Source organism: Salmo salar, chromosome 11 (assembly GCF_965601325.2).
Source record: "Salmo salar chromosome 11, fSalSal1, whole genome shotgun sequence".
Lineage (NCBI taxonomy): Eukaryota > Metazoa > Chordata > Actinopteri > Salmoniformes > Salmonidae > Salmo > Salmo salar.
The window spans coordinates 76,096,682-76,112,012 of record NC_138301.1 but is presented as its reverse complement, the minus strand read 5'-3'; the positions used below and the strand labels follow the sequence as shown (position 1 = coordinate 76,112,012).

Here is a 15,331-nt window from a genome sequence, read left to right as displayed (position 1 = left end):
CTGGTCTCTTAGTCATAACATAGAATTTGTACGGTCAGTGTTTGGCTGAGACGTACCTTGTTGATGAGCTCGTCTCCGTTGGAACACACATCATTCACTCTGTCCCTGTGCACGGTGAAGTCAGTCTCAAACGCCTCATGCTTCTTCAACAGGCCCTGCACTGCGGCCAGGGTATCCCCGTAGTCTTCGCTTCCCACCAGATTCAGCTTCTCGTTAATCCAGGCTTCCTCCTCTTCAACATTCGCAACAAACTGCTGGTATTCCAGCGACTCCTCCAGCCTCTGTCCCCTGATCACACATACACAAAAAAACAACATTATCAACGAATTCCTAAGATAATGGTGTTTCACCTGTGTGTGGTGAGCATGTTCATTTGTGCTTGTATCAGATTGGGCTGGGACGATACCAGTATTGCGATAGTATCAGAATATGTGTGTCAGAATGTGTGCGCGTTAGTCAGAATTTGTGTGTGTTAGTGTATGTGTATCAAAATGTACCTGTGTGTGCGTGTGTGTGTCCTCTCACCTTGCTGCAGCCAGGTCCTTCAGCTCCGTCCAGTGCTCCTCAAACTGGCCCAGCCTCTGCTCAATCTCCTCCTGGCCGATGGTGTTGTCATCAGACAGCTTCTTCCCAGTGTCCTGCACAGACTGGATGGCTGGCTCGTGGGCCCCCAGCTCAGCCTCCAGCCTCTTGTGTTTCTTCCTCAGATTCTGCACTCCTGTCAAATCACGTCCATAGTCCTCCGAACTCACTAGCAATTTCTTTTCTCTGAATGGAGATTAAAGAGACGAAGAGAGAAAGAAAAAAAGAGAGCGAGTGTGTTAGTAATTGACCTCAATGTCTCCAACAACCCTCCAAGACATTATCTTGCATCCATTCCTCCACAACTCCAGGGGGTGCTCTTACTTTATCCAAGACTCCTCATCGTCCAGGTCCCTGAAGAACTGGTGCAGGCGGTGAGACTCGTTGAGCTTGGCGCGGCGGCCGGCAGCCATGCTCTTGATCTTGGCGAAGCGTCCGTTGACGGCGTTGCGCTTGTCCTTGACCTGGGTGGGGTCGAAGGCTGTGCTGGCCGTCAGGCTGTCGGCCTGGCCATTCAGGTCCTTCAGGCGATCCTGTAGACAGACGGAAGACATTCAACGCAAAGCTCAAGCCCGTACTGGTGGAGATCTTTAGTGATTTGTACGAAAAACGTTAAAAGACAGACGTTATGTAAGAATGATAAGTTCAATATCCGACGCTTGACCAGAGGTTTCAATGTCGAACCAAACTGAGGCAGTGTCACCTTTCAGCCAGTCATCATTTAACACGGAAGTGTACAGATAACGGATTTCACATATAGCATTTCTAACATTAAGTACATCAAGGACCCCAGCTGAGGCCAGACTATCATTCAGCCATTTTCAGACGAGGCCTTCCCCTGGTCCAACTGAAGAAGCTCAGTCCCATGATGGTGGTGGCTGTAGTTTAACAGTGAGATATGTGGACGTAGGATACATTACCTCATGAGCAGAGATGTCGGCTTCCAGAAGCTGGTGTTTCTTCAGCAGGTTGTTGACTGAGGCCAGGTCTTTGCCATAGTCCTCAGAGGCAAGAAGGGCCTCGACCTGCAGAGAAAAACAAGAGAGAGGAAACAAAAATAATTTAGTGAACGGTAGTTCCTCATCATCTTTGTTTTCAGAGAGCATTTTCCCCAAAATTATTTCTCAGCATCTTTTATTTTTACTATAGCACAGGTAGGTGAACGAGTTAACGCGTCAAATCCAACTATTTTAAGCCCATTTAAAATCCGTCTAACATTAACTAAATGGCTGGAAACAAACTCAGAGGTGATGTCTTTTTGGGTGTCTGTTCAGCAAATCAAACCTCTCCTTTTCTAATCTTACTGACTATCTGTGCAGGTCTCAGATAAATCCTATTAAACATCAGGGTTTTCAGTACTGAGTACATGCTTTCATGATAAACCAAATATCAGCATCTTTAACTTCTGAGAATTGTGTGGTGGATGGGAACCTTTCATGAAAGTTATCTAATTTTTACATCTAGATGTTTTTATTATTTTGTCATTTGTTTTTACCTCAGATAGCCAGAAGTCAAAGTCCTTGATGCCAGTGTTGAAGTTCTGCTGCTTGTTGGCTTCCTTGAGCTTCTGGCTCTTCTCTGCTGACTTGTTCACCAGGAACTGCCACTGCTCATCCAGGGCACCGAGACGCGACTAAAGAACACATGCACAGTTTTGGACTACTGACAAAAACAGTAGATGTTGAACAAGGCAATAATCAGTTCACGTTGCTTGAATGGCATAGAAAGAGAATGTATTTAACATTTGTCTGCAATGTGATCACCATGTTTTTCTCAAAGGCTTTTGTCCTTGAAGTGGCTTTGTATTTGTATGTAAAGAACATATTTATAAGGTGTGTGTACAGGACAAGTAAGATGTTTAGAAACTGTGTGTGTACCTGAACTGCGTCCTCACTGCCGGCGCAGGCCCCTCTCTGGATGAGGGCGTTTCCTGTGTCGATGACCCCACGGATGCGTTCTGCGTTGGCGTGCAGCTCCGCCTCGAAGGCCTGGTGCTTCTGGTGCTTACTCTGTGAGCGCAGGCAGGGGAAGGAGGGAAGAGATGGGGGAGAGAGAGGGAGTGAGAACCATGGAGTATAGAGAGCCAGTGGGTTGGTGCTGGATGGGTGACATCTTCCCTTGGATTGTGTGAAAGCACAATCCGGTAGGCTACTTAGATACGTGTTGGTAAGGGTTGATGTACAATTGAAAAGGTAATTTAGTCATTTAGCAGATGCTCTTCTATAGAATAAGTGCATTCAAATAAGGAGGCAAAGTATACAGTGATTTTGGAAAGTATTCAGACACCTTGACTTTCCCCACTTTGTTACGTTACAGCCTTATTCTACAATGGATTCAATTGTTCCCCCCCCCCCCACTCATCAATCTACACACAACACCCCATAATGACAAAGCAAAAATTGTTTAGACATTTTTTTTACATAAAAAAAAAAAACATTCACATTAGTATTCAGACCCTTTACTCAGTACTTTGATGAAGCACCTTTGGCAGCAATTACAACCTTGAGTCTTCTTGGGTATGACACCACAAGCTTGGCACACCTGTATTTAGGGATTTTCTCCCATTCTTCTCTGCAGATCCTCTCAATGCTTCGGTACCCTTCCCCAGATCTGTGCCTCGACACAATCCTGTCTCAGAGCTCTACGGACAATTCCTTTGAATTGGTTTTTGCTCTGACAACTGTGGGACCTTATATAAACAGGTGTGTGCCTTTCCAAATCATGTCCAATCAATTGAATTTACCACAGGTGGACTCCAATCAAGTTGCAGAAACATCAAGGATGCATGCACCTGAGTTAAATTTTGAGTCTCATAGCAGAGGGTCTGAATACAGGGCCTGTTTTATTTTATTTGTAATAAATTTGCACACATTTCTAAAAACCTATTTCGCTTCATCATTATGGGGTAGTGTGTGTAGATTGCTGAGGATTATTCTTTTTTAAATCCATTTTATAATAAAGGCTGTAAAGTAATAATGTGGAAAAAGTCAAGGGGTCTGAATACTTTCCGAAGGCACTGTATATATTAGAATGGCACTTTTTAAAATACGCTTCATAAGTGTCAGTCCTTTTTCACACATGTTTATGTTTGTGCGTAGAGAGTGAATATCTCCTATTTGGGGCTATTGATTATGCAGGGCTCGACATTAACGGTTGTCCGCTTGCCTGGGGCAAGTAAAATAAAATGTTGGACTAGCAGATTATAGATTTCAGTTTGAACAAGTATAAAAAATAAAAATAAATTATTCACAATATCAAACATTTAGGCTACTCCGATCATAACTGGATGCAATGTTTTGCTCACTGTCCTCCCAATCTCTGCAGATCGCATTGGAGTATAATTATTGTAGGCCTGCATTGACAGTGTTTTTGAGATCAAAGCGAGCTTAGCTGCGTTTGCACATTTGTTGATAATAATAGCTAGTGAGTTATTTGCCCAGTTCTAGATTTTTGGTCAGCAATGAAAATCATGAAAGAGTAATGGTGTGTGCCAGTGGGCCGTTGCCACAGGAGAGAAAGCGCGCTAGAGAGTAAATCGCTCAGCAGGTAAAACAGACTAACTAGATAGCCAATTCAAAAAACAGTGTAGTTTTGGCTGGTTATCTCGTTAGTTAACTATTAGCATGCATTAATGTCATTGTCATGTCTGATGTCCTAAAGTAAATTTCCACCGGCAAATGGCCAAAACGCAGTTGATACATGTATGCAGTTGATGAAACCAATGCTACATTTTCCAGTTGTAAAAAGTCTCTCGAGGACTCAAAATTGGCTATGATTCTCCTCTATTCAATACTGGCCATGTAATTCTGACAAGGTAAAAAAAAAGTTCAAACACCACCAAATGAGGACAGACAATGTGTCGGACTGACTTCTACAGGACAAGACACCTTCAAGGTGACAAACAAAATGGAGATGGAACGGACCCACAACGGGGCCGCGACAAAATATATTTTTGAAGATACCTACAAGATGAGAGGGTCTTTTAAAAACTAATTCCACACTTTGTTTTTACATAACCAGAGATTGAGAGAGGTAGAGAGCAGACAAAAACCACTTATGCGAGGTGTCGGAGCTATCCTTGATGTTACTGTGTTTGCTGCTAAAGTGTGGTTTTTGGTTACAACCATGAATGCGGCTAGCTTAAAAAAAGGCAAGGCACATTAATCTCTCTCTCTCATGTTTAAATACATTTGGCAAGATTTATAGGACTATTTTTTTTACAAAAAAAGCAACAATATGTGGAGCAAGTTTGAAGATGACCTAACTGCAGACAAAAAAATTATAATATAGAAGCCACAACCAGCAACAAAAAGAAGTGACATTTGCTAACATGGAAACGACTGCAGTCATATACAAACATGTGCAATGATGGCACAAGATGGGGGAAAATGAAGACATGTATGAAACCCATACAAAAAAAAAAAAAAGCAGGCACTTGCGAGTGCAGATGAACACGTAAAATACGGGATGGCATTCTACACACGTGTCTACAACAGACAAGGCGACAGAAAACCTACTTTGGATGTTAGTTTAGCAGACACACTACTCAACTTACCAGCAGCTTGGACAACTATAAACGAGACAAAAACAGAGGAGAGATTCAGTCCCATATAGACACACATGGGGGTTGGTTCAGTAGGTACAGGTAAGGGGGCATTGTAGTCATTAACAGGGAGCAACAATACATTTACACAGTATTAAAACTGCAGTATTGAAACCACTGACAAGTTAGATGTAAATTAACTTATATTAACAAAACACTCGCCCACCCTCCCCCAAAATCGGTTTACCATCTTTTGAAACCAAAATAAAATGCCTTGTAGTTCAGGTTGTGGAGGAATTACAGTGGGGTTGCCAACATTTTTAAATAAATACATGTCTAAAAAAAAATACAGTATAGAATTATGGCAACATACAAATGCTTGACAAAGATGATTTGAAAAAAAAAATGTTAGAGTAAATGTATTTATGGGTTTTAATATGAATTCAAGGTTATTTGTTGATGTAAAAATCGACATTTATCAATTTTAAGGTTAAACCGTTAGATTTGGGGTGGGTTCAGCAGAAATTCTGAAAAAAGGGTGTTTCAAGTCATTATTTGATCATGATCTTTTGATCAAGTCAAAGTATTTCATCTGACAAGAATAAAAAAAAGCTGCCCCTAACCACTGACAGAGAATCAGATATTTGTTATCCTACTAATGGTTATGGGGTAGGGTAAACTGACCCTAGATCAGTGGTTAGGGGGCTTAGGGGAAGCCTATAGAGATGGTTAGAGGGTGTACGTCCCATGCTGAAAGCCCTCCATGGCGCTACCGATTGCTATCTGTCTTTTGTGGCAAGTGTGCCCACAATCCATCTCTATGGTTCAGCCTTGAAACGCCAAGGATGGAGCCTGTCATTGTGATATTCTTAGCCAATCCTGTACCTGGATGTTGGTGGGGTCCTTGTAGGACTCGTCGGTGGCCGTCTGCAGCTTCTCGCTGATCCAGGCCTCAATCTCATCCACATCACGGCTGAACTGCTGCAGGGTCTGGGACTCGCCCAGCTTGGAACGCTTCTCAATCATCTGGGCCTTCAGACGGCGCCACCTACAGACCGGGAGGACAAACGCAGGCAGGCACAGTTACACTAGGGCAATTCCATGGTAATGGAATTACGCTGAGACTTTAAAAAGTATGCCAAACAAAAACCATTGATTTCAAAGTTTAACCTCTTGGGGCTAGGTGGGACGCTAGCGTGCCACCTGTGGTGCACTCCATCAACAGCAGGTGCATTTCAAGAGCGGCAAATTTGAATCCAAATAAATGTCAAAATTCAAATTTTTCAAAAATACAACTATGTTACACCATTTGAAAGATAAACATCTCCTTAATCTAACCACGTTTTACGATTTCAAAAAGGTTTTACGGCGAAAGCATAAATTTAGAGTATGTTAGGACAGTACATTTACAAGAGTTGTGTGTAATGTTTTGTCAAGTCAAAGACAGGGTCACCAAAACCATAAAACCAGCTAAAATGATACACTAACCTTTTACAATCTCCATCAGATGACACTCCTAGGACATTATGTTAGACAATGCATGCATTTTTAGTTCTATCAAGTTCATATTTATATACAAAAACAGCGTTTTACTATGGCATTGATGTTGAGGAAATCGTTTCCCTCCAATAACCGGCAGTCAAGTCAGCGTCACAAATTAAATAATTAAAATTAGAAAACATTGGTAAAATATTATATTGTCATTTAAAGAATTATAGATTTACATCTTTTGAACGCAATCAACTTGCCAGATTTAAAAATAACCTTACTGGGAAATCACACTTTGCAATAATCTGAGCACTGTGCCCAGAAAAATACGCGTTGCGATACAGACTAGACGTCATGTTGGGGAGATCTAAAATCGAAAATACTATGTAAATAATCCATTACCTTTGATTCTCTTCATCAGATGTCACTTCCAGGTATCACAGGTCCATAACGAATGTAGTTTTGTTCAAAAAAGCTCATCATTTATGTCCAAAAATCTCCGTCTCGTTAGCACATGATGTAAGCCAGCCGGACTTCTCGTCATGAACGAGGGGAAAAAATATATTTCCGTTCGTTCAAACATGTCAAACGTTGTATAGCATAAATCATTAGGGCCTTTTTTAACCAGAACATGAATAATATTCAAGGTGGACGAATGCATAGCCTTTTATAACGTATTGGAACGAGGGTACCCAACATGAAGTAGCGCGCCAGGTGTCTAATGGGACATCACCGTTCCATGGCTCTTGTTCGGTCAGGTCTCCCTCCAGAAGACTCAAAACACTTTGTAAAGGCTGGTGACATCTAGTGGAAGCAATAGGAAGTGCCAAAATATTCCTAAACCCCTGTGTTTTTCAATGGGATAGGTTTAAAATCAATACAACACATCAGGTATCCACTTCCTGTCAGAAAATGTCTCAGGGTTTTGCCTGCCAAATGAGTTCTGTTATACTCACAGACACCATTCAAACAGTTTTGGAAACTTTAGAGTGTTTTCTATCCATATATAATAAGTATATGCATATTCTAGTTACTGGGTAGGATTAGTAACCAGATTAAATCGGGTACATTTTTTTTATCCAGACGTGCAAATGCTGCCCCCTAGACCCAACAGGTTAACAAACCATATATTTTAAAGTCTCAGTGGCCAATTCCATGGTAACGGAATAATGCTAACAGATACACATATGCAAAGTTGCACAGATGGTCATCTAAAGAGAAAGCTAGAGTGACCTGTCCAGGACTTCGTTGCGACGTTTGAAGATCTCAGGCTTGGCGTAGTGGTCAGCACCAACCAGCTGGTCAGCAAAGGACTGCAGGGCAGCGATCTTCTCCTCCTGCACATTGATGGCCTTGTCAAAGTCCTCGTGTTTCTTGATGAGGGCCTCCACGCTGTCCAGGGAGTCGCCCTTGTCGTCGCTGGCCAGGAAGGCCTCGCGCGCTGCCATCCAATTCTCAGCCTGCTCACAGTCACGGTTGAACAGCTGAGGGAGGAGTGGAGAGAGATTACTCACTAGGATAAGTTGTATACTGGCTAGGCTAGTAATTGACGTCGTCTCGAGGTTGTGTGTAGTATAATTAATACATTTTTATTCCATTGGTTGGCAGCACACAAACTAGATTAGGCCTAGTTCATCAAAGGCACACTGTCAAGTCTGGAGCAAATGAACCTAAACTAACGTAGACACACCAACATGTCCTTAAGTTTAAATAACCAAAAGCCACTGAGACGAGGTGTTTGTTTTTGCAAGGCTTAAGGAATGATCTGCCACCCTTTCGTGCCCCAGAAGGTAAACAACAGGGGGGTTTCTAAGACTGCATCATTTAAAAAATATATTTTTATTGAGGTTTTATGCTGTGTAATTTCATTTACTTAAATTAATTTAACTAACTTATGGTCAAACATTGCCGATTTGCGAGCTTGGTGTGTGTGCTGTGTCCCTGTATGGAGGCAAGCGCCGTTTCATAGTTTGTTCTACAGTGTTAATGATTGAATTAATGTGTCTGTCTGTGTCTGCGCATGCGTGTCTCCAACCTGGAGCTCCAGGCACTGGTCGAGCATCATGCGCCTCTGGACCCAGGCCTTCTCCAGGTCGGCCCTCTCGTGGTCCAGGGCCTCCAGCTTCTGCTGGATCTCCGGACTGGCGTAGTGGCCTCGTGCCAACAGCTGCTGGCCAAACTGCTCAAAGGCCTGGAAAGTGCCCGCACGGGCGTCGATCTCAGTACGGTGCTCCTGGAAAGAGAGAGAGAGGATGGACTAGATGTTTGTGTGTGTCCATATGTGGAATCGGGTTCACCTGGTGTGTCCACAAGATACAGGGGATGGACGGTACAAGTGCTTGTGTGTGCATCTATGTGTGCTCATATACCAGTACCTGGTGTCTCTCCAGCAGGGCCTCAGCCCCGGTCACATCTTTGGCCAGTTCCTCTGAGGAGACCAAGCTTCGGATGCCGTTAATCCAGGACATCAGGTCCCTGAAGTCGGAGAGGAAGCGCTGCAGGTCGTGGGAGTTGCCCAGCTTGTCCTTGCGCTGGTCGGCACGCGCCACTAGGCTGCTCCAGGCCATGTTGAGCTCTGTGCACTTCTCCTGGATGTCGTCCACAGCCTCCGGATGGGACTGGATCAGACGCTCCGCCGTCTCCCCCAGAGACTTCACCTGGAACAGGGGAGAGGAAGGCAAAGATCCGCCTAGGGTTATTACTTTCTTCAACCTTTTTTTTAGTCCCTGTGTGTTTGGATGGTCCTGCTCTTACTGAGACGCAGTATCTTCTTGAAGAAGGACGATCGACACAGTAGATCAATGCATGCGTGTGTGTGTTTCTGCTCACCTCATCTTCAAGACTTTGATCAATACTGACCATCCGCTAATCTAAATGGCAACTGAAAGTGTGTGTGTGTGTGTGTGTGTGTGTGTGTTACCGCTCACCTTGTCTCCCAAGGCGGCCAGGTCTCTCTCAAAGCCCTCATGTTTGCGCTGCAGAGCCTGAACGCTAGCCAGGTCGTGGCCGTAGTTGTCTGTGTTCAGGGCCTGGTTCTTCTCCTCGATCCACTCCTTGGTCTCATCCGCATCCCTGAGGAAAACAAGCAGCCATTTAGTTTTTCATTTCACACCAGCCATTTTGTTCAGTGTGTTAAATATTAATGTCCACCAACTTTCTCCTTGAGGTGATCTTGGTCTTCATCAGGAACCTACATGGGCTAATACATGTGTCACCTTAAACACAGATGTCTGTGTGCAGACTTTAATGTGCAGGTTTTTTCTGCATCTGTTTGAACATAGTGTGTATGTGCACTTCATATGCCTTCTGTGGATGTGTGCGACCATATATATGCGTGTGCATGCATAGATGTTATATGGATGTGTGTTGTGTGTACCTGTGGAACCTCTGCACCTCGTGGGCACTCCCCAGCATGTTGCTTCTCTCCTCAGCCAGCTGCTGTAGGGACCTCCAGCGGTTGTTCAGCTCCTACAAACACACCCCCGGACACCATTATCATCCAATCACAGAGGTAGACAGAGCTTCTCCAGGATCCAATAACTCCCATGAGGCCTTTGCCAAGGTTTCTTGAACCCAGTGCTCCAATTTAGCCGATTTAAATTGAGTGAATGTTTAAATGAATTGATAAATGACTTATTTTCAGGATATTATTTGATATATAGACTCTTGTTTGCATATCCTTCCAGGTTGGGATACATTCCATTTCAACTCAATGAATCAAAACAAAATGACTTAATTTATTAGATGAATTTGAACTTCTCTGAATTGACTGAGTTACAATGGAGTCCAGTGGAATGGAGCCCAATCCTGGTAATGTTGAGCAATGAGGGTCTTAAACTGGTATCAGTTGTGAATATAAATTGTGAATATAAATTGTGAATCAGTAAAGTGCTCATTGATTCAGGTTGTGCTCCATGTGTGTTTGATAGACAGACTGGTGTAAAAGGAGGCTGTTGGATAAAAGGGGTTGGTAACGAGGAACATGGAAAGTCAGACTGGGAGATGGATGAATGTCGATACACAGGATGGAGAAACAATGGAGAAAGAAATTACAAAACGCTAGGGTAACAAAATATGGTGTTGAGGCATATTTCAATGCCTTTTGTACCAGCCATCCTTCATTTCGAAAACAAATAACAATGGTTAAAGGAGAGGGGGATGAGACAAATGAAAACAAGGCCATTCAATAACATCGGCGACATGATGAGAACAAAAATACGACGTAAGGACTGTATACACGGACAGAGTCCAGACCGATGATGGACAAGACAATGGAACCACAGGGTGACCACGTTGATGAAAGGGTTAGTCTCCAGAACGAACACGATGCAGGTATGAGACAAGCCAGGATGACAAATGCGAGGGAGGAGGGATGTGGGGGGCTAGTCTTCAAAAATCTTACCTTGATAGTATTAAAGTTAGCCGTCGTTTGAACAGCCAAGCGTACATTCTACAATCAAAGGTGAAAAAAAATCAGAGCAGAAAGGAGGACAGGAAAAGGGGGGAGGAAGGGAGGGGGATTGGGACAAAAACACCACACCAGTCAAGAGAGGAACCATATTAGCACAGCAGGGGGTAAAGACAGACCATGTCTTTACACTGTTGCCCAAAAGACAGCCGGCACCATCAACATGGCGATAGAAGACCAGCAGGTCCCAAACCACCAAAGGACCACCATTACCATACATGCAGTGGAGACGGAAACTTAAGCGCTGACTAAGTTACTACAGCTCAAGGCAAAAGTTAATATTGGGTTCATGTGTAGGCTGCGTCAACAAAGATGCATATAATACCGTCTTCTAGCTAAATCCATCTATGGGTGTGTCAACATGTGTCTGCTATGTGTTTTCACCTGTTTTAGCTGTAATGAGAAAGGTAATTTTGACCTATTTATAACCCTACACATTTTTGTTTACCCAATGAAACTAATACCTTATAAACGGGTAGCTAGAGTAAACAAGTAAACAGGTTCACTAGAGTAGCTTGTGAACAGTAGAGTACTTCTAAATATAGAGTAGTATATAATAATATATTGAATGGTGAGTGATAAGTGCCAGGTCTTCCATTCATTTGTTTATCTCTTGTTTGTTAACAAGTATGTCTTACATTAACTGATGCAAGGTCCTATGAACAAGGCTGAATTAGTGGGCATGAATCCAAGATTCAGGTTCATTCAAATATTTTTGACAGTGTCAAAACCCCAATGCAGTTCAATCATGCTCAGGTTCAAATGACGACAAGTCCAGATTGACAGGCTACATGCTGTCCAATCTTTTATGGAGGAAAAAAAAAGACATGGTCTGACTAAAAGGATATAGTTTGGGAGACAAAATGCTTTGTTTGGATATCCATGAGACTATGTTGATTGGTCAAGACTTTCTTACCTTCCATGGTGAAGCATTTTTGGAATCGGTATCATCCTGTTGGAACAAAGAGGGGAATTTGGGTTACATACATGACAGAAATAAACATTCTAGATACATTATACTGTTAATGAAATCAAAATGTATTGAAACTCAGGAGTCGTCTTTACCTTGCCAGGAACGGAACCCACCATTACTTGTTCCTGGAGTAAAAAAAAAAAAAAAGTTAAGTTACAAATGTTATACACTGGTATAGCTGGAAAGTGAATACCTTTGCTATATTTCAAACAATGTAAAATACTTTCACACAAATACTCACGTAATAACAATTGCTTCATAGGCTTTCATATTTGACAAATGAAATATGACATATCTCTGCATTAGCGGGCTACATTACCTGAGCTTGGACCATGTGTGCCTCCTCTGCCATTAGGCCCTCAGACTCCAGCTCAGATGCTACCTTGTTGATGTCCCTCAGACGAGACTCGTTGGCCTTCAGGTCCTGGTGGACACGCAAGGAGAAGAAAGACCGTCACTACACAACTCACACACATTTTATTCACCAAGGTACTGGTCGAGATGGGTATGGTATATACTAAGGAGGACTGCAGTGCACGTCACATTTCCATGTGTTCTAGTATGCACACATTATTAATGGCTCTGCAACCGGAATATGGAAGCTAATTGGAGTCAAATCAAATTTTATTAGTCACATGCGCCAAATACAACAGGTGTAGACCTTACAGTGAAATGCTTACCGGCAAGCCCTTAACACTTATTCTTCTTAAAACTGCATTGTTGGTTAAGAAAGTATTTACTCAAATAAACCAAAAATAAAAACAAATAATTAAAGAGCAACAATAAAATAACAATAGTGAGGCTCAATACAGGGGGTACCGGTACAGAGTCAATGTGCGGGGGCACCGGTTAGTCGAGGTAATTTAGCTAATATGTACACTACCGTTCAAAAGTTTGGGATCACTTAGAAATGTCCTTGTTTTTGAAAGAAAAGCTACTTTTTTGTCCATTAAAATAACATAAAATTGATCAGAAATACAGTGTAGACATTGTTAATGTTGTAAATGACTATTGTAGCTGGAAACAGCTAATCCAAATGTATCATTTTAAAAAGGCTAATTGATCATAAGAAAACACTTTTGCAATTATGTTAGCACAGCTGAAAACTGTTGTCCTGATTAAAGAAGCAATAAAAACTGGCCTTCCTCAGACTATTTGAGTATCTGGAGCATCAGCATTTGTGGGTTCGACTACAGGCTCAAAATGGCCAAAAACAAAGACCTTTTTTCTGAAACTCGTCAGTCTATTCTTGTTCTGAGAAATGAAGGCTTATTCCATGCGAGAAAATTCCAAGAAACTGAAGATCTCGTACAACGCTGTGTACTACTCCTTTCACAGAACAGCGCAAACTGGCCCTAACCAGAATAGAAAGAGTGGGAGGCCTCAGTGCACAACTGAGCAAGAGGACAAATACATTAGTGTCTAGTTTGAGAAACAGATGCCTCACAAATTCTCAACTGGCAGCTTCATTAAATAGTACCCGCAAAACACCAGTCTCAACGTCAACAGTGAACAGGCTCAGGGAAGATTGACCCCAAACTTTTGAAAGGTAGTGTACATGTAGGTAAAGTGACTATGTATAGATAATAAAACACAGAGTAGCAGCAGCATAATGCAAATAGTCCGAGAAGCCATTTGATTAGCTGTTCAGGAGTCTTATGGCTTGGGAGTAGAAGCTGTTTAGAAGCATCTTGGACCTAGACTTGGCGTTCCGGTACCACTTGCTGTGCGGTAGCAGAAAGAACAGTCTGACTAGGGTGGCTGGAGTCTGACAATTTTTGGTACCCCCTCTGGCATCACCTGGTATAGAAGTCCTGGATGGTAGGAAGTTTGGCCCTAGTGATGAACTGGGCCATACACACTACCCTCTGTACTGCCTTGCGGTCGGAGGTCGAGCAGTTGTCATGCCAGGCAGTGATGCGACCAGTCAGGATGCTCTCGATGGTGCAACTGTATAACTTAGAGGCTCTGAGGACCCATGCCAAATCTTTTCAGTCTCCTGAGGGGGAATAGGCGTAGTCATGCCCTCTTCAAGATTGTCTTGGTGTGTTTGGGCCATGATAGTTTGTTAGTGATGTGGACACCAAGGAACTTGATGCTCTCAACCTGCTCCACTACAATCCCGTCAATGAGAATGGGGCGTGCTCAGCCCTCCTTTTCCTGTAGTACACGATCATCTTTGTCTTAATCACATTGAGGGGGAGGTTGTTATACTGGCACCATAGTGCCAGGACTCTGATCTCCTCACTACAGGCTGTCTCATCGTTGTTGGTGATCAGGCCTACCACTGTTGTGTCGTCAGAAACTTGATGGTGTTGGAGTCGTGCTTGGCCATGGGTGAACGGAGTACAGGAGGAGACTGAGCACGCACCCCCGAGGGGGCTCTGTGTTGAGAAACAGCGTGACAGATGTGTTGTTACCTACCCCTACCACCTGGAGGCGGCCGGTCAGGAAGTCCAGGATCCAGTTGCAGAGGGAGGTGTTTAGTCCCAGGGTCCTTAGCTTAGTGATGAGCTTTCAGGGAACTATGGTGTTTAACGCTGAGCTGTAGTCAATGAATAGCATTCTCACGTAGGTGCTCCTTTTGACAAGGTGGGAAAGGACAGTTTGGAGTGAAATAGAGAATGAATATAGGGTTTCTGGGATAATGGTGTTGAAGTGAGCCATGACCAGCCTTTCAAAGCACTTCATAGCTACAGATGTGAGTGCTACGGGTCGGTAGTCATTTAGGCAGGTTACCTTGGTGTTCTTGGGCACGGGGACTATGGTGGTCTGCTTGAAACATGTTGGTATTACAGACTCGGTCAGGGACAGGTTGAAAATGTCAGTGAAGACACTTGATCAACGCATGCTCGGAGTACACGTCCTGGTAATCAGTCTGGCCCTGCAGCCTTGTGAATGTTGACCTGTTTAATATTGGACTTCGTGCACCAGCTGTTATTTACAAATAGACACAAACCGCCACCCCTTGTCTTACTGGAGGCAGCTGTTCTATCTTGCCGATGCACGGAAAACTCAGCCAGCTGTATGTTATCCATGTCGTCGTTCAGCCACGACTCGGTGAAACATAAGATATTACAGTTTAATGTCCCGTTGGTTGGGTAGTCTTGATCGGAGTGCATCCATTTTAATATTCAATGATTGCACGTTGGCTAATAGGACTGATGGTAGAGACGGATTACCCACTCACCATCTGATCCTTACAAAGCACCCTGACCAACATCCCCAATATCTCTTCTTCATGCCAATTATGGGGATTTGGGCCTTGTCCGGTGTC

General features: G+C 43.2%; 1 protein-coding gene across 6 annotated transcripts in view; it reads right to left on the bottom strand.

Moving 5' to 3' along the window:
* Positions 1-15,331, bottom strand: part of LOC106562832 (spectrin alpha chain, non-erythrocytic 1) — a 74,648-nt gene that overhangs the window by 6,333 nt on the left and 52,984 nt on the right. For 3 of the 6 annotated variants that reach the window (XM_014127867.3, XM_014127862.3, XM_014127866.3), the window contains 17 exons: positions 12,374-12,478; positions 12,147-12,179; positions 11,998-12,033; positions 11,016-11,063; positions 9,990-10,081; positions 9,541-9,685; positions 8,989-9,270; positions 8,649-8,846; positions 7,847-8,097; positions 6,011-6,173; positions 5,138-5,152; positions 2,460-2,591; positions 2,078-2,215; positions 1,503-1,607; positions 907-1,115; positions 526-768; positions 57-288 (listed from right to left, as the gene is read on the bottom strand). In XM_014127867.3, the coding sequence (XP_013983342.1) occupies positions 57-288; positions 526-768; positions 907-1,115; positions 1,503-1,607; positions 2,078-2,215; positions 2,460-2,591; positions 5,138-5,152; positions 6,011-6,173; positions 7,847-8,097; positions 8,649-8,846; positions 8,989-9,270; positions 9,541-9,685; positions 9,990-10,081; positions 11,016-11,063; positions 11,998-12,033; positions 12,147-12,179; positions 12,374-12,478 (2,427 nt within the window). The remainder of the gene's footprint in view (positions 1-56; positions 289-525; positions 769-906; positions 1,116-1,502; positions 1,608-2,077; positions 2,216-2,459; positions 2,592-5,137; positions 5,153-6,010; positions 6,174-7,846; positions 8,098-8,648; positions 8,847-8,988; positions 9,271-9,540; positions 9,686-9,989; positions 10,082-11,015; positions 11,064-11,997; positions 12,034-12,146; positions 12,180-12,373; positions 12,479-15,331) is intronic. The other 3 variants (XM_014127864.3, XM_014127868.3, XM_014127865.3) reach the window with 2 other exon arrangements.